The 23,175-nt window shown below is 34.0% G+C and overlaps 1 protein-coding gene and 1 long non-coding RNA gene across 2 annotated transcripts; both read right to left on the bottom strand.

Moving 5' to 3' along the window:
* Positions 1-7,729: 7,729 nt before the first annotated feature.
* On the bottom strand, positions 7,730-9,381 carry LOC121209346 (uncharacterized). The gene is made up of 2 exons (XR_005904473.1): positions 8,940-9,381; positions 7,730-8,648 (listed from the first exon to the last, which is right to left on the bottom strand). It is a non-coding gene; the product is annotated as an uncharacterized lncRNA (long non-coding RNA).
* A 6,802-nt stretch (positions 9,382-16,183) lies between these two features.
* LOC107946025 (uncharacterized) lies at positions 16,184-18,056 on the bottom strand. Its single transcript, XM_041079884.1, has 3 exons — positions 17,759-18,056; positions 17,583-17,673; positions 16,184-16,525 (listed from the first exon to the last, which is right to left on the bottom strand). The coding sequence occupies exons 1-3, from the start codon at positions 17,826-17,828 to the stop codon at positions 16,390-16,392; spliced, it is 297 nt and encodes a 98-aa protein (XP_040935818.1). The 5' UTR covers positions 17,829-18,056; the 3' UTR covers positions 16,184-16,389.
* Between the last annotated feature and the right edge of the window lie 5,119 nt (positions 18,057-23,175).

Genomic DNA, 23,175 nt, shown 5'->3' with positions numbered 1-23,175 from the left:
GAGGTTTCTTGGACAAAACGTATGCAACTGTATTTTGAGCTCCCTTGCGATAGAGATCGAATAATCATATCCCAGCATCTTAGCAACCCACTTCTGCTGGTAAAGTGTAATTGCTTACTGTTCGGATAGAAATTTCAAGCTCTAGCGATTTGTCTTGATTAAGAAATGTCTACCAACAAGATAGATATGCCATTTCTTAACTACTAACAGCACTGCAAGCATCTCTTTGTCATAGATGGACAAAGCTTAATACTTGACTTCCAACGCTTTGCTGAAGTACGCCACTAGCTTTTCATTCTACTGCAAAATAACCCCTGTTGCAGGCCCATTTACCCGGTGGCCCACTACCCGTTACAAGCCCAACTACAAAATAAACCCAAACCCATCTAAAACCTAACCCAAAACCCGAGCCCAATTCATTGGCCCAAGTCAGACTAGGGTTTCAGGGACTGAAACCCTAACCTAGGCGCCGCCTCTAGGGTCTTTGACCCTTGGCCTTCTGACACCGCCACGGTCATGTCGCCATCGCCGCGCTGCACGTCCCCTCACCCCACTTGCACCTGCTCCACCTGCAAAAGAAAGAAGAAAACGCAAGCAGTAAAGGGAAACAAGAAAAAATAGGAAATAGATCATGTATGAGGGCTATAAAAAGCCGAAACAGAGATGTAAAGGGGGCGGCCCCTGTTTTTCAAAAAAGTGAATATGAAATAAAATGTTGCCATTTTCTTTTCGATTGATTTTTTTGTTTTTATCATTTTTTTTAAAAACTATTTTTTTCTTTAATAACTATTAAAAAAATGGAAAAAGGGAAAGAAAAAGAACGGGGTACCTAAACCGCTCTGCTTGCGCCGTCGCCGGAGTTCCATTTCGGGCTACCGAAGTCGGACCATGAAGGCGACGTTCGGGGTTTTGCTCCTCGACCCTACGGCTCTGAAGCCCGGCCTTCAGCCGGTCCCTAAAACGGGGTTAAAAACTGACCGTTTGGAGCCTCCGACCACCGCACGTGGCGGGGTCAATGGTGGCCCGTTCGGCCAAGAGAAAAGGGGGGTTGAGGGGATTCTTCTTTTTTTTTTCTTTTTTTTTCCTCTGAAATTTTTTTCTGAAACAATAGAAGAATGAAATTTTTTTTTAAAAAAAATTTGATTTAAATAAAGGTTACAAAACGGCGCCGTTTTACGCCCCCTTGACCCGCGCGTGACCCGACCCGAGGGGAGGATCCGCGCGTTCTCTAAAAGGGGGATATTTGTGCATTTAGTCCCTCCAATTTTGAAGCGCTTTCAAGGAAGTTTTCTCATATTCGCAATTTTGACCACAAATTTTCGCATCCGTTTCAATTTGGTCCAGGAACCATGCGCCTGGGTCTTGGCAGAACGGCGCCGTTCGATTAATAGGAATAATTTCCTAATTGGCCCTTCTATTTTTCGCGCGCCACACATTTTGATCCCTTACCCTATTTTATTTTTGATTTCAGCCCTGAGATTTCGTTTCAGTTTTGATTTAGTCCTATTATTATTATTATTATTATTATTATTATTATTATTACCTATGTTGACACCATTTTTTTGATGGAAACGGGGTCGACTTGGATTTTGAAAATAAAACAAAAAATGGGAGTCGCCACCAATCTTTTTTGATGAGGTGTGATCGGGTCACCTCGTAAAACGGTTGTTTTTAATAAACGATTTAGATTTTATTAAAACAACGATTTTTGTCTACGAAATTCAGAAAAATGGGTTCGGGAGTCGGTTACGCACGAGGAAGGATTAGCACCCTCGATACGCCCAAAATTGGTACCTAGTTGATTAATCAGTGTCTTAGTGTCGAAAATTGAAAATTTGAAGAGTTTTAAAAATGCGATCCTTAAAAGAAACTCTGATAACGTGAATTGAAATATAAGATTCTCTTGTTCCGAAGGAATATCACATCCAGCACGTTAGGACACGATACTCTAAACCATCGAAACCAAGATCACCTTATAGTTTAATGAAACCATACTTTGAAGCTTTAAGAGGATATTTGACTATTTAGTCGAACGAGGAATCGAAACCCAGCACGTTAGGGCACGTTTCTCGATTTTCCAAACGCGAAATATTGCCTCATTTAGAAAAATTTTCCTTTTGATGTTTAGTGTCAATGCTTGACAAAACAACAACGAATACGACGAGGTGAGCAAAGTAAAGTGAGTAACAACAATACAATAGGCAAAATGAAATGACGAGGCGATTACATAAACAAAGCATACAAATAAATAAATAGAACTAACCTTTTAGAAAGAGCACAAGTGTACATGAATAAATAAACAAACGCCAAATAACAATGATGACAATAAATACAATTATGTAAAAAAGTATATGCATGTATAATTTTAAGCCATAAAATAAGAAATGCATATAAATTATAGAATATGAAAACATAGATAAATATATACATATATGTGTAAAAAATAATATTATAAAAAAGGGTACGTATACATGTATAAAAAAATAAATGTATTAACAATGAATATAATAAGGGTAAGAAAACAAGTATATACACAATATATATGTAACGTGGTACTAAGGATATATATATATACAATACAGTATTTAAAATAATATTTACGTAATACAAAATATAATATTAAAAGGTATATGTACATACGTAATATATAAATACATATATAATATAATGTTAAAATATTTACATAATACTAAAATATTTAGGTAATATATGCGTATATTGAAAACTAGTAATAATATTACCGAGGTATATACAAATATATCAAGTATATATACGTATTATAAATATATAAATATATAACAAAGCATAAACTAATAAAAATAATAAGAATAATAATAATGATAACATTGGAATATAAAAGAAACAAACATAACATTAATAAAATATTAAAATAAAGTGAAATAAAAATATTAAATATGAGAATATATATAGGTATACACGTACATAATAAAAATATATACTAATACATAATAATAATAATGGTAATATAAAAATAACAAGGATATTTAATAAAGATATAAAAATCAACAAAAAAAGGACTAAAATTGAATTAAAAACAAAGTTGTGGGGCCAATTTGAAATGAAAACAAAGAAAAGGGACTTAATTGTACGCGCGTGAAACGTTGGGGGACCGAAACAACAATTATTCCTTTCCTTTAAAACGCAGCACATTGGCGGGGACTAAATCGAAAAGCACGAGAAATTATAGGGCCAAATTGAAAACCATAAAAAACTTAATTGTGAAGCATCAGAAAAACGGAAGGACTGCGCGCATAAATATCCCATTCAAATGAAAACACGCGGATCCTCTAGCGGGTCGGGTCGGATGGGTTGGGCATGGCCAAAACGACGTCGTTTTGGGGCTTAAGTGTAGCCCCCAAAACGACGTCGTTTTGGAGGGCTATATAAGGCCTAAACTAACCAAAAAAAAATCATTTGGGGAGAGGGAAAGAAAAAAAAAAGAGAGAGGGAAGAGAGAAGGGAGAGAGAAGGGAGGGGAATCCGGCCAGGGGCCGGTCACCGGACGGCCACCGGAGGCTCGCCGGCGCCGGCGCCGGCCACCGCACGCGGTGGCCGGAAAAGGTAAAAAAATATTTTTATTTATTTTTTATTTTTTTATTTCTTGTGTTTTTTATATATATTAATATTTATGTATGGAAAATAGGTTTAGAGAACGAGACAAAAAAATAAAGAAAAAGATTACCTTATACTTGTGGTTTTTGATTTTTTTTGACAACTTTGAACTTCTGATTTCAGTGTTAAAATCACGGCTTGTACATGTGTTTCATTCTATCTTGATTATTGATTTTTTTGAACATTTGAACGAATGTTAAAACGAAAACAGAAAAGAAAAAAAAACCCCCCATTACAAATGATAGATTTCGGCTTTTAAAGCCAATATATTTTTTTCGTTCCTTTTGTTTATTACTTCCCCCATCATTCGCATGCTTTCTTTGCTGTTGTGTTTGTTCTTGTTGCAGGTGGTGGGCACGGTGGAGCAGGTGGGAGTGTCAGACGCGTGGGGCGTGGTGGCCAAGGCTGAGGGGCATGGTGGCCGACATGGTGGCATGGAGAGCTGGAGGTGTGGCAGATGAGGAGGCCACGTGAGGCATGCGACGGCCAGCTAGGGTTTGCTGCTGAATTTTGCTGAAAAATGTTTTAGATTTTGGGCCATTTGGGCTTTAGGATTTTGATTTGTTTGGGTTTAAATTTTGGGTCAGAGTTTGGGTTTGTAAATGGGCTGTTACTTTTGGGTTTATTATTTGAGTTATTTTGTTGGTATGGGCCCGGGCAAAATGGGCTCGTACAACCTACTTATTTATATTTATTTTATTAAAATTTCGGTATATGTATATATATGTGCATATATTTTTATGATATATATACATTATTTTTGTAACATATATGTATATATACTTATATATTTTTATATATTTTTTACAACTTATATACATATCTATATATATATTTTCATTTTCATAAATATATACATATTTATTTTTTCTTTTATATATTTAAATATACTTTATATATTTTGTTAATTTATATATATACATATTTTAGTTTATGTCTATATATATCTTTTTATATTTAATTGTATTTGTTACTTATTTATTTCATTTTCGTTATTATTTTGAATGAATGTTTTAATTTATTTGTTTATATATATTGTTATTTTATATGATTGTAGGTATGACTTTTATTTATTTTATATTGTTGCTATTGCTCGTATTATTTTTTATTTTTATGTGTATTATGATTTTACCACGTATAACAACAATGTAATTTGCTTTCACATTTTTTACTACGATTTTTGTGTTTTATTTTACTCGATATAACAAAATTTGTTTTAAAAAATATTTCGTGTTTAGATTCGAAAGGATCGTACTCTAACTTACTGGGTTTCGATTTTCATAATAAATCTAAATACACGAATCTTTTCAAACTCAAGTTTTTAAACGATCTCGGGAATTAAGAAAAGATCGTGCCCTAACTTACTGGGCCTGATTTATTTCTAAAACCAAGATAATAAAATATCTTTTAAATAAGCATTTTTCATCCGCGTATCGGGAATTTGAGACATTGTGTCCTAACTTATTGGATATGATTCTCTTTCTCGAATAACGTGAAATATCCCATTTTTCCTGAAAATTTTCAACGTTTTAATACAAGGATCGTATTTTTAAAATTCTTCAAGGTTCTCAATTTTTGACATTAAGACATTAAGTAATCAACTAGGTACCAATTTTGGGCGTATCGAGGGTGCTAATCCTTCCTCGTGCGTAACCGACTCCCGAACCCGTTTTTCTGAATTTCGAGGACCAAACTTGTTGTTTTAATAAAATCAAACCGTTTATTAAAAACAACCCCTCTTCGACGTGATCCAATCGCACCTCATAAGAAAAAAGAGGATTGGTGGCGACTCCCATTTCTTTTTTCAAAACCCAAGTCAACCCCGTTTTTCATCCAAAAAATGGTGTCAACAACCCCGACCCCTTGGCCACTAGCATTTGTTTCCACAAAAAAAGGTTCATAAAAATTTGGCCAAGCAAGGACTGGAGCTTGACAAACAACTGTTTTGAGCTAATCGAAAGTAGTCTACTCCAACACTATCCATTGCCATGTAACATCTTTTTTAATTAAGGTAGTGGGGGGCTTAGCCAGTAATCCATACCCCTTGATGAACCGTCTGTAATACCTGAACAATCCAAGGAAGCCTCGTAACTCCTTGACAGACTTTGGAGGGACCAACCCAGAACACCAGCCATATTGGTTCGATCCATACTGACAACTCCTTGAGAGATAACATGTCCAAGATACTCTACCTGAGTAGCTCCAAAAATGCACTTGGATCTCTTAGCTTAAAGTTGATTAGATCTCAACATTTGTAGCACCTCATGCAAATGAGTCAAATGGTCAGTCCATTTTTGGGAGTATACGAGGATATCATCAAAAAAATAAGAATCGATCTCCGTAAGAAGGATTGAAATACTGAATTCATCAATGATTTGAACTAGATGGAGCATTGGTCAAGCCAAATGGCATGACTAAGAATTCATAATGCTAGCATGAGTTTTAAAAGCTGTTTTGTACACATTCTACTCCCACATTTGAATTTGATGATAGCCCGAACGCAAATCCAATTTGGAGAAATAATTATCATCTAGAAGTTCTTCAATAACAGGAATAGGGAACCTGTCTTTGATGGTCAGTTAGTTAAGCTGCTTGTAGTCAATATACAGCCTCCAACTGCTATCTTTTTTCTTGACCATAACAACAGGAGATGCAAATGGGCTGTTGCTATCTCTGATTATTCCAGCTTGCAACATTTCCTGTATCAATTTCTCTATTTCAGTTTTTTGGACTGCAGGATACCTAAAGGCCTCACCTTAACTACCTTAGACTCATCTATCAAGGGAATCCTGTGGTCTTGTAATCGAGGATGAGGTAGGCCTGTAGGAGTCTAAAATATATCTTCAAATTGATTAAGGAGACTTTGCAAATTGGGTGGCAACTGAATTGGCTGTATCGTTAGAGTAATTTAATCACAAGAAGTCAGTAGCATAGGGCATGGGCCATTACCTACCAAACTCAGGCATTTGGACAGTTGACTACTGGGAACAATATGTAGTGAACCTGGTACTATACCTTGCAGGATGCAGTTCTGCCCCATATGATTAAACTGCATAGTCAAATTGGAGAAATTCCATACAATAGGACTAAGAGATAACAACCAGTGAATGCCAAGCACCAAGCCAAATCCCTTCACTGATAAAATTAAGAAATTAATGGTGAAATTATAACCTTGTGCTTCCCAAAAAATCGCCCTACACAGAACTTGAGTAGACAATCGAACTCCGTTGGCCACCATCACTCGCAATCTACTCCCCGATTCTACTGCCAAATTTAATATTTTAGCCATCTTAAAATCTATAAAATTGTGTGTGCTGCCGGGGTCCACTAATACAACCACCTCAGTGTGACCAATTACAGTTGGAAATCTCCTAGTGTTATGTCCCTACAATCCTTAGAGAGCATGTAATGACAACATAGGAGTAGGGCTTTCTAGAACCTGATCTGCTAAATCCAATTGTTTAGAATAATCTTGAAAGTTTTCAGAAGCTGGACTCTTCATGTCAAAACTCTGTTCCTGTAACACCCCTTACCTGTATTCGATGTCGGAATAGGGTACGAGACGTTACCGGACATAAACTCACACAATCATACAAACCAAGACATGAATTTTCGTCCAAATTTAAAACATTTCATTCACATGCATATCGTCCCTATTACGGGCTTACGTGGCCCAAAACATACATTGAAGGTGGTTCGGGACTAAACCGAGAACTTTGGAAAACTCAAAAAATTTTCATCAAAATAGGGGTCACACGCCCGTTTGGGTAGGCTGTATGGATACACACGCCCGTGTCCTCAACCCGTGTAACTCTTTATTTAAGCCTTAAGTATGGTTGTGTTGATAGCTTAATTGTGCCATGTTAAGTGCCATTGAAAGTGTGTATGTGAGTGTATAAATGATGGTGACAAATGGCTTGATAAATAGCCATTTTTTTGGCCATACGGGTAGAGACACGGTTGTGTGTCTCAGCCGTGTGAAGGACACGGCCCCGAGACACGGGCTTGTGACTTGATCGTGTAACCCTAAATTGTTAGGACACGGTCGTGTGTGACCAATCGCAACATCAATGGAAACCGATAAAGAAGAAAAGGAACCCGGAATTGGATCAAGACTATAATAAGGCAATGTCCAAACAAAAATTTAACGAAATCCATAGATAAACATACACTAGCTCTTACAAAATAATAAATAAGTATAAAAATCAAACCAAAGCAAGAGAATAAAAGGAAAAACCCCACAAATCAAAGAAAATCAAACCTATAAATAAAAAAAGCCAAATGAAAACGCAAGGCTTAGACATAAAGATCTTTGTATTTGGTTCTAAACTAATGGATTTGAATGGATTAGGCTTTTTTTTTCTAACGAGGGTTAAGGGTTTTTTTATTTCGTATTTTAAGGTTAAAAACGATGGAGAGGAAGCATGATTTTGAACGAAGGTGATTTGGGAGATTTTGAATCTATCTCCTCGGATGGTGGTAACTAGTAAGCATGCCGGACTGTCGGTAGTTGGCACTAGAAAAAAAAATTATTTTGGGAGATTGTATATTTAGGAATTAGGGGTATTCGACGTTTTATTTTATTTTTTATGGATTTTCTATTAAATTATTTATATAATGTAAGTTAATTTTATAATTAAATAATTATTAAGTTGACTTGGGTTGGGTTTATAAATGTATATTTGGATTGGGTATTTGGGTTTATAGTAGGGCTCGGGTTGAGGGTGCCCAGGTGGGCTGATATATATTATATATAATATATGTTAAGCCCAATTTATGCCCAGGCCGACACATATACAAAACTAAATAAAAACACTACCCAAACAGCCCAACACCCAACAAAAAAACCCAAACTACAAGGCCCAAATGGCCCAAAGCATAAACAAATTTCAGCAAACAAAAACCCAAGGAGCTGCTGTTTGCAACCGAAGCAGTCCCCAGGTACCGCACATCGCGCGAATCTCCGCACCGTGCGTCACTCCACCTCCACGTAGGAGACGTACACTCCCATGAACCTGCAAACAAGTGAAATTAGTTGTAAAAAAGGGCTATAAAAGCCCCCGAAACGAATGTAAGAGGGGGATTTTTTTTCGAATATAATAGAGAATATACAAGTCAAGAGTAAATCGAGAATCGGGACTGAGGTACGAAAGTTTATATACAAATCTCACGCAAGAATCAGTAGAAAGCCACCAAGAATATTTTCAAAGGTGATTTTATTTTGTTTTTTTTTTTTCATTTTTTTCTTCTTCCTATTCGGATCCACAATACAAGTTAAAAAATAGGAGAGAAGGAGAGAGACTTACCGTGCATCGTGTTTGCACCGTCGAGAGGGCCTTGCTTCGCTGGTCGCCAGCGACTTTTTGGTGGTTGAAGGCCTGGGCATAGGCCTTTCGACGAAGAGCAGAGGGGGGGAGTGTGGAGATTTCAAACTTTTAGTTTTTAGAAAAGTCAAAGTTTAAATGTTTTAAGCAAAAAATGAATTGAAATGGGTTTTAACTTTGTATAATAAAACAAAACAGCATGCCAGTACATGTTTTAACTGGGTCCACACGCATTTTACCCTTAAATGGGTAATTTTCGTGGCCAGTCCTTCCTATTTGCGCCATTCTTGATTTGACCCTATTTGGTTTCTTTCATTTTTGCCCTGAAGTTTTCGCACCTTTCCAATTTAGTCTGCGCATGAGTGTTGCTTTTGGGGTTGGGAATATTTTCTTTTTTAGCCCTTATACCTTTGCGCGCATTGCGCTTTAGTCATTTTCAATTTCCATGTTTTTATTTGTTGATTGTCTCTCTTAATTAGCTTCTATTTCAATTATTTTTTTTTCTTCCTCATTTTAATTTATATAATTCATTATTTCTTTAAATTCATTTGGCATTCATTTTTTTATTTTTATTTTTATTTTTTATTTTTTTGTATACATACATTTTAAATTACTTTGATGAATTATGTTGTTGTTTTTTTTGTTTTTTTTAATTATAAGTTTCTTTTTAAAATTTCTTTTATATAATATTTGTGAAAAATAAAATAAAATAAAATAAATAAAATAAAGAACACACAAATTTTACGTGGAAACCCTTTCGGGAAAAAAACCACAGGCAGAGGAGAAGAAAATTCACTATGTCGAAAAATTTGAATCTAATACAAGAGGAATAGACTATGTCTATTTATAGGCTTGCAAAGCCATATTCTAGTAGGATTGAAACACCTTATCCTAATCAATATAAAATAGATGGAGTTTAATAAGGTTTAAAAACCTTATTCTAAAATAAAATAAAAGAAGTCTACTTCTATATGGATTTTACTTTTATTTTATTTTCCATCATATTTTATTTAAATAAGAATTTGGGTCACTTAATTCTAACAATCTCTACCTTGACACAAATTCTCAATGAACTTTCAATAAATAAGTTCTCCACCTCTTCCATAAAACCCCTTAAGGGTTTAACTTCAACAATGAACACCAACCAAGTCTAAGCAATGCTCAAACTTGGTTATAGGAAGTAACTTAGTCATCATATCTGCAGGATTTTCATGAGTACTAATTTTGCTCACAACAATATCACTACGAGCAATAATATCACGAACAAAATGATACCGAATATCAATGTGTTTTGTTCTCTCATGAAACATTTGATCTTTTGTAAGAAAGATGGCACTCTGACTGTCACAAAATACTGTGCTGATTTGAAGATTTTCATTGGGTTCACTAAATAGTCCTTTCAACCAAATAGCTTCTTTACAAGCCTCAGTAATCGCCATGTACTCAGCTTCAGTGGTAGACAAAGCGACTGTAGTTTGCAAAGTAGCTTTCCAACTAATTGCACAACCTCCGATTGTAAAGACGTAACCTGTGAGAGATCTTCTTCTATCAAGGTCTCCAGCAAAATCAGCATCAACATACCCTATAACTCCATCTTTAGTTCTTCCAAACTGTAAGCAAACATCAGTAGTGCCTCGTAAGTATCTTAAAATCCACTGAACTGCTTTCCAATGTTCTTTACCGGGATTTGCCATATATCTGCTAACTGCACTGACTGCATATGATAAATCTGGACGTGAACAAACCATAGCATACATGAGAGATCCCACTGCACTAGAGTATGGAACATGTGACATGTACCCAATCTCATCATCTGATTGAGGAGACAAGGCCGATGAAAGTCTGAAATGGGCTGCTAAAGGAGTACTAACAGGCTTAGCACTCTGCATATTGAACCTGCAAAGAACTTTCTCAATGTACCCCTTCTGACTTAGGTACAATTTACTTGCTTTTCTATCTCTGAGAATCTCTATACCAAGTATCTTCTTTGCTGGTCCTAAATCTTTTATCTCAAATTTTTCACTTAGTTAGGCTTTAACCTTTCTTATCTCTTCTTTATCTTTTGCTGCTATCAACATGTCATCAACATAAAGAAGTAGATACACAAAAGAACCATCACTGTTTTTCTTAAAGTAAACACAACTGTCTAAACTACTTCTTTTGAAATCATGAGAAGTCATAAAGGAATCAAACCTCTTGTACCACTGTCTTGGTGACTGTTTCAAACCGTAAAGGGACTTTCTCAGCAAGCAAACATAGTCCTCTTTTTCTGAGACTATAAAACCTTATGGTTGTTGCATGTAAATATCTTCTTCAAGTTCTCCATGCAGAAATGCAGTTTTTACATCTAACTGCTCAAACTCCAAATCATGCATGGTCACAATACCTAGCAAAGCTCGAATCGAACTATGCTTAACAACTGGAGAGAACACATCTGTGAAGTCCACTCCTGGAATTTGACTGTAACCCTTTGCAACAAGCCTTGCTTTATATCTGGGTTCTTCAACTCCTAGAGTCCCTTCTTTTTTTTAAACACCCATTTACAACGAACAACCTTTTTACCTTTAGGAAGTTTCACAAGGTCTCATGTTCTGTTTTTGTGGAGTGATTCCATCTCTTCTTACATAGCAAACATCCACTTTTCTGAGTCTTCACAGCTAACCGCCTCAGAATAATTAGATGGCTCTTGATTCGCATCTATATCTTCAGCCACATTTAAAGCATAAGCAACTAGATCAACCTCGACATACTTCTTTGGACGTTTAATTTCTCTTCTAGTTCTGTTTTTGGCGATAGAGTATTGTGGTGAAGAAGCAACTCTATTCTCAATTTTTGTTCTAGCTTCAGGAGTTAACTCTGTATTAATCTGATGCTCCACCTGCTTTTGATTTTCTTTATTGAAAGAGTCTTTAAGAGATAAGTTAGGTAGCATAGCAATTTCATCAAAAACAACATCTCTGATAATCACAACTTTTCTATTTTCAGGACACCATAACTTATACCCTTTTACACCAGCTTTATAACCAAGAAAAATGCATTTAATAGATCTCGATTCCAATTTTCCATTATCAACATGAGCATACGCAGGACACCCAAAAATTTTTAAATCAGAATAATTAGCAGGATTACCAAACCATACCTCTTGTGGAGTCTTTTTTTCAATGGCAACGGATGGAGATCGGTTGATCAAAAAACATGCAGTAAAGGCCGCTTCTGCCCAAAATGCCTTCGGTAAGTTGGCATTTGATAACATACATCGAACCTTCTCCATGATCGTTCTATTCATTCGTTTTGCAACGCCGTTTTACTATGGAGTATGACGAACTGTCAAGTGTCTCATGATCCCTTTTGACTTGCACAATCTATTAAACTCATCAGAAAAAAACTCTAAGCCATTGTTTGTGCGGAGGTATTTTATCTGTTTTCCCTTCTGTTTTTCAATCATAATTTTCCAAGACTTAAATGCAGAAAACACATCGCTTTTCTGCTTCAGGAAAAACGCCCAAAATTTTCTGGAAAAATCATCAATAAAGGTTAACATATAATTAGCTCCACCTCTCGAAGGCACTCTGGATGGCCCTCACAGATCAGAATGAATATACTCCAATGTTCCCTTCGTGTTATGGATTCCTCTAGTGAATCGAACTCTCTTTTGCTTCCCAAAAACACAGTGCTCACAGAAATTCATTTTGCAAATTCCTTGCCCATTAAGAAGTCCTCTTTTGCTTAATTCTGCCATGCCATTCTCACTCATATGCCCTAGGCGCATATGTCAAAGTTTAGTAATATCATCATCTGACAAGGAAGAGGAAGCGACAGCTGCATCACCAGTAACAGTAGAACCCTGTAAAACATATAACTTGGCAATCTTTCTCTGCCCTTTCATCACAACAAGGGACCCTTTGGAAATCTTTAAAACCCCACTTTCAGCTGTGTATTTGTACCCTTTTGAATCAAAAGTACTCAACGAAATTAAATTTTTTTTCAATTCTGGAACATGCCGCACGTCACTAAGTGTTCTGAAAACTCCATCAAACATCTTAACTTTAATTGTTCCAACACCTGCGATTTTACACGAAGCATTATTTCCCATCAAAACAACACATTCAGATATTGTTTCGTAAGTTGTAAACCAATCCCGATTGGGACTCATGTGGAAGGTGCAGCCTGAATCAAGTATCCACTCCTTACTTACTTTAGAATCATTGACAGAAGCGACTAGAAGTTCACCATTGCTGTAGTCTTTTACAACATCAGCTTCACTGGAATTTTCTAGTTGTTTTCCCTTTTGATTCGCAGCCTCCCTTTTAATCTTATTTTGTAGCTTATAGCACTCAGATTTAATGTGCCCTTTCTTCTTGCAGAAGTTACAAGTTTTACCTCTGTTTGAAGACTTCGATCTACCCTTAGATTTACCACGAGGATTCCGTTCTTGTGTCCTACCACGATCATCATCAGCATTCCGATCTTGTCTCCCACGAACAATGAGACCATCTCCCTGAGAGTCGAGTTTAACCACAAGATGCTTCATCTTATCATACGAGGTTAAAGAATCATAAACCTCATCAACTGTGAGAGACTCGCGGCTATATAAAATCTTGTCTCTAAAGGTTGAATAAGACGGGGGCAACGAACAAAGTAGAATCAACCCTAGATCTTCCTTATCATACTGAACCTCCATGGCCTCCAAGTTTGAGAGAATTTCTTTAAACACTGTTAAGTGTTCGTGTACAGACGCACCTTCCTCCAAACGATGAGCATAAAGACGCTGCTTCATATGCAACTTGCTTGTAAGAGTTTTCAACATACATATTTGTTCTAGCCTCTTTCATAATGCAGCGGCAGTTTTCTCTTTCATCACATCCTGCAAAATTTCGTTGGACAAATGCAGATGTAATTGTGTTAATGCCTAGCAGTGCATCTTATCTATCCCTAGCAGGGCATCCTCCAGATCCATCTGTGTAAGAACTGCTTGCATCTTAATTTGCCACAACACAAATCTGGTGTTGCGATCCAACAGCGGAATTTCATACTTCAAAGACGCCATTACCGTGATCGAGATGAATAACCCGGAAGCTCGGATACCAATTTGTGAAAAATAAAATAAATAAAATAAAATAAAATAAAAAAACACACAAATTTTACGTGGAAACCCTTTCGGGAAAAAAATCACGGGCAGAGGAGAAGAAAATTTACTATGTCGAAAAATTTGAATCTAATACAAGAGGAATAGACTATGTCTATTTATAGGCTTGCAAAGCCATATTCTAGTAGGATTGAAACACCTTATCCTAATCAATATAAAATAGATGGAGTTTAATAAGGTTTAAAAACCTTATTCTAAAATAAAATAAAAGAAGTCTAGTTCTATATGGATTTTACTTTTATTTTATTTTTCATCGTATTTTATTTAAATAAGAATTTGGGTCACTTAATTCTAACAATATTATTTTAAAATTTGGTATGATTTTACATTTAAATAGCTCTTATGTGTTATTATACATATATAATTTATGATAAAATTAGCTCTGTGCCAAATAGATTATTGCTTTCATATTATTTTATGTAAATACTTTCTTTTATATTTATTATATATATATGTATTTTTTTAAGTATTTTTCCTAATTATACGTATACAGCCTTTTTTTTAAGATCCCGTTTTGAAATTATACTCTGTTCATTTCGACTAGTTTCTTATTATTAATATGTATAGTATTAGGAATCCTTTTTCCTATTATCTTCTGTTTCATATATTTATATAATTGTTTTTATTTCTTTTGTTTGTACCATTATTAACACGTTACCATTACCATTTTATTATTTGTCATTAAATTTTTTTTGCTACTATGTTTTATGCATCGTTTAGTTTATTATGGTATTGTTATTTGCATGTGACATACCATTATTTTCGTTTTTAAATTTTAATTGCCCAAATTCATTTATTCACAGATTTATGCTCAATTGTTTTTAAAATAAAGGCAATGTTCGGTATTTAAAGAATTCAAAGGATCGTGCCCTAACGTACTGGTTTCGCTTTCTTTGTTTGTTTTGAATATTCGAATATCCTCTCAAAGCTAAAACGCACGTTTTAAAGGCAAGATCACATTTGAGAGTCAAAATGTTGTGTCCAAAGGTACTGGATGTAATGTCTTACCTCAAGGTGAGATGGTCTTTAATACACATTTGACTTACCTGAATGTTTTAAAAGCCAATAAAAGGAGGATCGCATTTTGAGCTCTGTCCAAATCTTTAATTTTCGACATTTAAGACACTAATTAATCGATTAAGTACCAATTTTGGGCGTGTTGAGGGTGCTAATCCTTCCTCGTATGTAACCGACTCCCGAACTCATTTTCCTAAAATTCGCAGACCAAAATGTTTTATAAGGTGGCCCAATTACACCTCAAAAAGGATTGGTGGCGACTCCCAACTTTCGTTTTCAAAAGTCGATTCCCGTTTTCAAAAAATGGTTTCGACAATATATATGATTTATTTTGATTAATTATTTAGTTTCGAATCGAATTAATCGATAATTTAAATTTCAAAAAATCATTAACTAATGTCTGATCGGACTAAATTTGACTACTAATCGATTAATCGAATTAAATTAATTTGGCCAGTTAATTCGATTTTAACTAAACTATGAACACACCTAATTGAGGATAATTTCTAGCTGTTGGAAGCATTATAGACAAACTTGCATCGATACAACTCACATGATTTATGGATAAAATAGAACTTGTATGATAGAAGTAGATTTGTATCAATAAAAATCTCATAACTCACAACACACATGGGTAGAAGTAGACTCGAGTAAAATTATATTTTATCGGTAGAAATAGACTTAGGTAAAAGTTCCCGCATATCGGTAAAACTTCTATACAATTTCTCAGACTTGTATAAAAGAGTTCAGAAAATTGACTCAAAAACATGTACTTCTACAAGTCGGTTGAAAACATTTAGCAAAACTTTCTATAACTATTTTCACCAAATGACTTAAATATATAAATAAAAACTTATCTTCAAATGTTGTTGATTCTGATTCTAATTCCACTTATGTTTGTAGATGATGATATATCTTGAGCCAAGTCTGAAAAAAGTTTAGGTTTAGATGATCATACGTCTCGAGCCAAGTCGAGATTATGTATATGATATTAATACCATATTTATATAGATAAACAGAAATATAATCACCCTCGTGTCATGGGCAAACAAAAACAGATCACTGCTGCTAAAGAAGGCTATTCTTTTCTGTAAATTCTCTGTATCAAACTCCACTATACCACAGGTATATTAGAGGGGGAACAGTTGAAAAGAATGTGATGTGAAGGGGCAAACGTGATGCCTCTATACACAACCAAAAGAAAAAATTAAAAAAAAACTTTATTAAACCGAGTATGTTTACAGACTTTAAACGCCTATCCAAAGTCTTCTAATCCTTGTGCGAGTATCCATCGGCCGGAAGGAACTTTGCATATGGATCAGCTTTGGCTCTGTTCCTATGATCATAGTATTCCACAGCTGCAGCACCGGCTAATGCTGCCAACGTAAGGGCTTGCGCATGCAACCTGAATTAATGGCAGAGAGCAATGAGTTAACAACAAGGCACAATATGTAAAAACCCAGGGTGTAAATCCTGGAATGCTGTTTACAAGGTCAGTATCAAAAAATGCAAGTCAGTTTCAACAATGCAGCCCGACTCAACCTATGAACTTATGTCAAACTAATTGAACCTAAGATCTCAAAATTCCCAAGGCATCAGCCTTGCCATTAAAGCCAAAACCTCGACACCTCATCAATGTAAAACAAGAGTCGAGGACAAGCTTGAAGAGGTATCCAACTTGTGCATGTCGAGAGACCCTCTCTTCTCAACCAATTTTATTCCTTGTTAGGCACATGATCTTCAACTAAACTTGAAGAATCAAATTGAAGTTCAACCAAAATCAGAAGTAAAAGGGCAGGGTATTTTCAACATATATCCCAAAAGACTACATTCATGATAAACTAAACTCACTCTAATGGTTTCAAATTCTTTCATCGTTTAAAAAGATCGTCTTTTAGCTCTTCTTGAAGGCCAATTAATTGGATGTTAGAAACCTTCCGCAAAATAGCACACCACCATAGCTCTGATTCTATTCCATAAGACAAAGTTGAAACCTTAGACCTCATGAAGGGCTCCCAAATTTCTTGTCATATATTACTAACAATATGGATACCTATATATATATATGTATAAGATCCCAATCGGTTGAGGCCTAATATAGAATAATTTAAATCATTTAACACTGGTGATGGAGATGTTAGCCTCATCTAATTGAAACCAACAGCTAGAAACACAAATAATCACACAAGTTTAAAAACCCAAAATAACCATAAGACAATGATGCGTTGAACCCCCTGTGAAATTATCAAAACGAAAGACGAGCAATATTTACAAAAGAACAATAAATAAAACCCCTTCAATCTTCCAGCCACCAAGACAAAGGGCAAAATTTCGTTACTTCCGAATACAGATTTGTCAAAACAACATAAATGAATCATAATTTCAGAAACCCAAATAAAGCAAAATTATAAATAAATAATCCGAAATTAAAAGAAGGAAAAAAAAGAGAGAGCAAGATTTACCTAGCGTGAATAATTTTAACGCTGGTTTTCATACCAGGTTGAGACCAATTGTAGGCAATAGAACCCGCAATACCGCTCAGCCACAGACACCCTTTTGTTAAAAAAAAAAAAGCATTAAGATCCTCACTAATTTAAAAAAAAAATCCATGCGAAAACTGAAGAAGAAAAGAATTTACCAACAGTTCTAAGCTTGTGATCAACGACCCATTCCCTTATTGATTCAATCTTGCTCTTAGGTTCCACCATTTTTCACAGAATTTAAGCTTTTTTATTCTTTTACGGATCGATTTAAAGAAATAGAAAGGATTTTTGTGGTGAGAAGCAATGAAAAGTCTTTCCTTTTATATAGAATGTAAGAAAGAAGAGAAAACCAAGTCGGCGACTGCTAAAAGGAAAACAAGAAAACCATGTGCGGAAGGGAATCAACGGTGTTTTTAATTTTTCTTTTTACCGCAAGAGGATCAATTTGTAATTTGGACTTCCATTAATTTATATTTATTTTATTTTATACCAAGTACAATTTTATATCATTTAGGTGGGGGGTTTTATAAAAATACCCAAAAGTTTTTATTATTTATAAAAATGATTCACTTTGAAAATTATGTATTTAAATAACCTCTTTTGAACAATAAACATCAGTGACGTCATTGCAATTGGCGTCACCATCTCTAACTTTTTTAACAAATAATCTTGTTGGGTGTCATCGTTGTCATTGATATCACCGGATTGAAGTATAATTATATAAAAAGTTTAGGGACCTAATGAAACAATGACCCTTTTTAGATTAGATGGAAAATGAGGTGGCTCCATCTCCCCTGCGGCACCAATTACAGCTTTTAAACTATTGGTCTATTTTCATGTTATGTATACCCTTTTAAAATTAAATTTAAATAATCCTTAAAAGAATATAAGAATAACAAAAATAAACTTTTTCTAAATTTTATTATTTTTTAAGAACATAAACTTAAAGAACTATATAAATTTTTTATTTAAATTACCAAATATATCCCTAACGAATTAAGTAAAAAGTAAGAATCTTTAAAATTCTTATATTATTTAGAGGTTATTTAAATTTAATTTCAAAATAGGACAAATCTAATATGCAAATAGACAAAAAAATTTAAAAGTATTTAATTGGTTGATGTCACTGCTTTCCCTCCAATTTAAAAAGGGTAATTGCTTCATCAGATTCCTAAACATTTTATATGATTAGACTTTAATCCGGTGACACGAATGGCAACAGTGGCGCCCAAAAGAGTTTTTATTTATTTATTTAAAATTGGAGGTAACAAGGTCAATAAAAATGCCATCACCCGACATTTACAGTTCAAAACTGATCATTTACGTACATAATTTTTTAATAAAAAAACCCATTTAAGTGTACTTATTCAAAGTATTTATTAAATCCCATTATCAGAATACAAAGTTACTTAAAACATTAAATCACCGTAATTATTTCATTTAACTGAATAAAATTTCGGTACTCAATTGACGAAAATAATATATTTTCTTGTAGTTGTTTTAATATTTAAACAAGCTAATCTGATCTCTAGAATCATACATTAGCATTGATTTTGCAAACCAGCCACCCTCTTTATCCCAAAAAAGAATAAAAATAATACAAAATAAAATATTTTTAAATTTTGGAAAAAGAGCTTATGATTATTGATAAAATAAAAAAAATTGCATGCAGTTATTGATATCAATTGCATCATAAAAATAATGTGATTTATTTTATTTTTTAATTAGTTGAATTAATTATTTGATTATTTTTGTTATAATTTTATCTTGTTTGTTTTCTATTTAATTGAGTTGGGCTCTGTCTTTAAGGAAAAAGATTGTGTGAAACAGTCAATAATTAATGATAAAAAAATGATTAGTCAATAAAAATAAATAAATTATATAAATAGTCACTTAATTATTAGAAACTTTCTTATCAAATTACCCCATTTTAAAAAGTTTCATACTGATCACCTGATTTATCCTTTTATTTTTTAAATTCCAAAATCATTAAATTACTTATTGTCTTTTTTTTAATGTTTATTTTTATTCAACATAATTTCCTAGTCATAAAATAATTAAAAACTATTTTTAAACTCAAAACTAGCCTTTTTTATCTAAATAATACAAAAAATAAAAGTAATAACTGAAATGGCATGTTCACGAGATTATTTACAAAAATAGTATGTTTGCTACAGTGTTTTGTTTGTGCCGTGACAAATTGGCGGCACCAGACTAAAATGTGATGATCTAAAATATTTAGGGACTTGATATGCAAATTTTCTTTTTTGAGTGGTTGCTAAAAAAAGTGAAAGGGTGCTGCCCCACAATGTGGCTACACCAAACCTTAAATGTGGCTAATTGCCTTGTAAACCCTCCTTATTTATTATTTTCTTTTTATTCCCCTTCAACTCACTACATTATGGTTAAACAAGCCCTTAACCTATTTTTGTAGTTAAATAAGCTCTTAACCTATGATTTTTACTCATAAAAGCCCTCTATTTTAATATTAAAGTAAATATATTTTGAATATCAAGCTCTTATCTTAATTTCTTGTTAATGCAATAAAAATTATACACTTTAACATCAACATAAAGTATAAAAAAGTAATCAAAATTTTCAAAACATGTATATAAGCACTCTCAAGAAATTTTAAAATTTTATTTTTATTTAATAAACTATTCTCATCAAATTCACCTCTGCATAAAATGTGAATTAGTTTATATTTTTTTAAATAGTTCTACTTTAATATTAAAATTAATCACTTTCATGGGTAAAAATCATAATTTGAAGGCCTATTTAACTGTAAAAATAGTATAAAAGCTTGTTTAAACAAAGTTTAACAATTTAAGGGCTTTTTAGTATATTAGCCTCCCATCTATGTTTTCATCGGTTCTTAAGCATTGAAAATAATCAAACAATTTCTGCAATGCAGGTGCCAGGTTCAACAACTTATAGTCTAGCAGGGCTAATACACTAAATAGCCCTTTAATATGGGTAAAATATATTTACTTTAATATTAAAATAAATGGCTTTTATGAGTAAAAATCATAAGTTAAGGGCTTATTTAACTACAAAAATAGGTCAAGGACTTGTTTAAACACAATATAGTGAGTTGAAGGGGAATAAAAAGAAAATAATAAATAATGAGGTTTATAAGGCAATTAGCCACATTTAAGGTTTGGTGCCGCCATACTGTCAGGCAACACACTTTTACTTTTTTTTTCCAGCAGCCATTCAAAATGGAAAATTTGCAAATTAGGTTCCTGAATATTTTAGATCACTACATTTTAGTCCGGTGTCGCTAATTTGTCAAGTGGTACGAGTAAAACACTGTAGCAAACATATCATTTTGGTAAATAATCTCCTGAGCATGCCATGTCATTTCAATTATTAATTTTATTTTTTTTTGTATTATTTAGGTAAAAAAAAGCCCCCAAAATTACATCTTTTTTTGGATTATTTCAATCTCCAAAATCCACTCCAAGTACAACTCCAATCGTTTCTCCGGCAAAACCTCCCATGATCTCTTCAGCTCCTTCGTTGACATCACCTTCGAAATCACTTTCATCATCGCTTCCATCATCAACTCCTGCGAGTTCATTGACCACATCAATGCTACCTAGAACTTCTTCTACTACTACTCCATAGATCCAACCCACAGCTGCAACTGCGCCTACTTCATCTAGCTAACCAGTTCCCTTCCGAGGGAATCGAAGTAAAATCATCTTTTCTTTCAAGTAGAAAACCATCCTCAAGATAAAATCCAACCAAATTCTAATGATTACCTTTTCTCACACCAGATTCAAATCCCTTAAACTCTACATCATTCCACGTTATTTCTAATCCCAAAATATCAAATAAAGCAAATTTCTCTCCAAGTTCTTTATTCCTTCCATTCCCATCTAAAGACTCCCTTACATTTTCCTACAACACCCAAATTTCATCTAACAAAAAAAATTCAATAAAAACAACTAAAAAGGTAAAAACCCATCATTCTATTATGATAAAAAAGATAAAAAAATTAAAAAAATCATTAAAAAAACAATGACTTATAGATCTATCCAAGTTAAAGAAGGGAATGAATCATCGGTACCCAGAAGTAGATTGGAATTTGATCGACAAAAGCAACGTCTCATGGTAGGGGAGCTTATTGTAGAAAATGCAAAGGGTGGAATCACTACTTGAGATAAAACTACAAAAAAGAGGTTTGAAAGGTGGAGAAGGTAAAATTTTTAGAGATGGAAATAACCCAAAACAATGTAGTTTTGGGTTTAAAAAAAGTTTTTTTAAGGGTAAATTACACCAACAGTCACTCAACTTTGGGGTAGCTGACAAAACATCACTCAGGTTATAATTCAGTCACTCAACTTTAAAAAAATAACAAATCAATCTTTTTAACCATTTTTCGTTACAGACGTAACGAAAAAGTGACATGGTATTTATCGATGGGCTAGCTATCGTTTAAACAACCCTATTTAAGAGCCCTGGACAGTAGAAGAAAAAGAGAAAAGAAAAATAAAGAAGAAATGGAGAAGAAGAATAAAAAAAGAATGTGAGAAGAAGAAGAGAAAATAGAAGGAGCTTTGTACCAGCGACGGATTTACTAGCCATCAACCTCGTTGCAGTAACTTATGGAGAAGGGTACTAGTAAATTATGCCTGGATTTACTGGTATTTGATGTTTCGTACCAGTAGATGGTTCTAAGTTGCAAGGCATAATTATGCTTGGATTATAACTTACATTCAAGTTTCAATTTATGGCAAAGGGTTCTAATTTGCAAGGTTCATTGGAATTGATTGTCAGCAGAGGAAAAAAGGTGAAGAAGGAAGAACTGTATTTCAAAACAAAAGTGAAGGATATGGACCAAAACCATGAGAAAGAATAAGAGAAGGCTGAGGTCAAACTTGAATTGAATACCAAATTAATGGAGAAAGAAAAGCCGAAGCATAAAGAGGATAAAGGGGAGAAACATAAAGAGAAGGATAAGGAAAAATAAATTATAATAAAATTGGAGAAATGAAGAATAAAGAGGAGAAAAAGAATGAGAAGATGCACAAAAATGAAGAAGATGATGAGAACACAGAGAAAAAAAAGAAAAAAGACAAGGAGGCGAAGATGAAGAAAGAAGGAAAACACAAGGATAAAGAGGTGGTAAAAGAAGATGAAAAGAAATAAGAGAAGAAGAAGATAAACAGAAAAGAAGCATAAGCAGAAAGAGGTTGAGGGAGAAGAAGATGAAGAGAAAGATGAGAAGAAAAAAAAGAAAGACATAGAGAAGAAAAAAAAGAAAGACATAAAGAAGGAAAAAAGTAAAACCCAATCCATCATTTCTCTTTTTACCCTAAATCAATAATCTTTTCTTTTCTTTTTGACCCTTTAACTACTCGTCCAACGTGGCAAGTTAATTGGCCACGTCAGCTATCCCATTAACTCTGACGGGAAATATTAATGAGTGATCGATTTGTCACTTTTCAATAATGTTAGTGATTGATTTGTTATTTTTTAAAAGTTGAGTGACTTAATTGAAACCCGAGTGACTGTTTTGTCAACTACCCCAAGTTGAGTGACTGTTGGTGTAATTACCTTTTTT

The sequence above is a fragment of the Gossypium hirsutum genome, chromosome A11, assembly GCF_007990345.1.
Source record: "Gossypium hirsutum isolate 1008001.06 chromosome A11, Gossypium_hirsutum_v2.1, whole genome shotgun sequence".
In the NCBI taxonomy this organism is placed as follows: Eukaryota; Viridiplantae; Streptophyta; class Magnoliopsida; order Malvales; family Malvaceae; genus Gossypium; species Gossypium hirsutum.
This window is presented reverse-complemented; position numbering and strand designations above follow the sequence as displayed.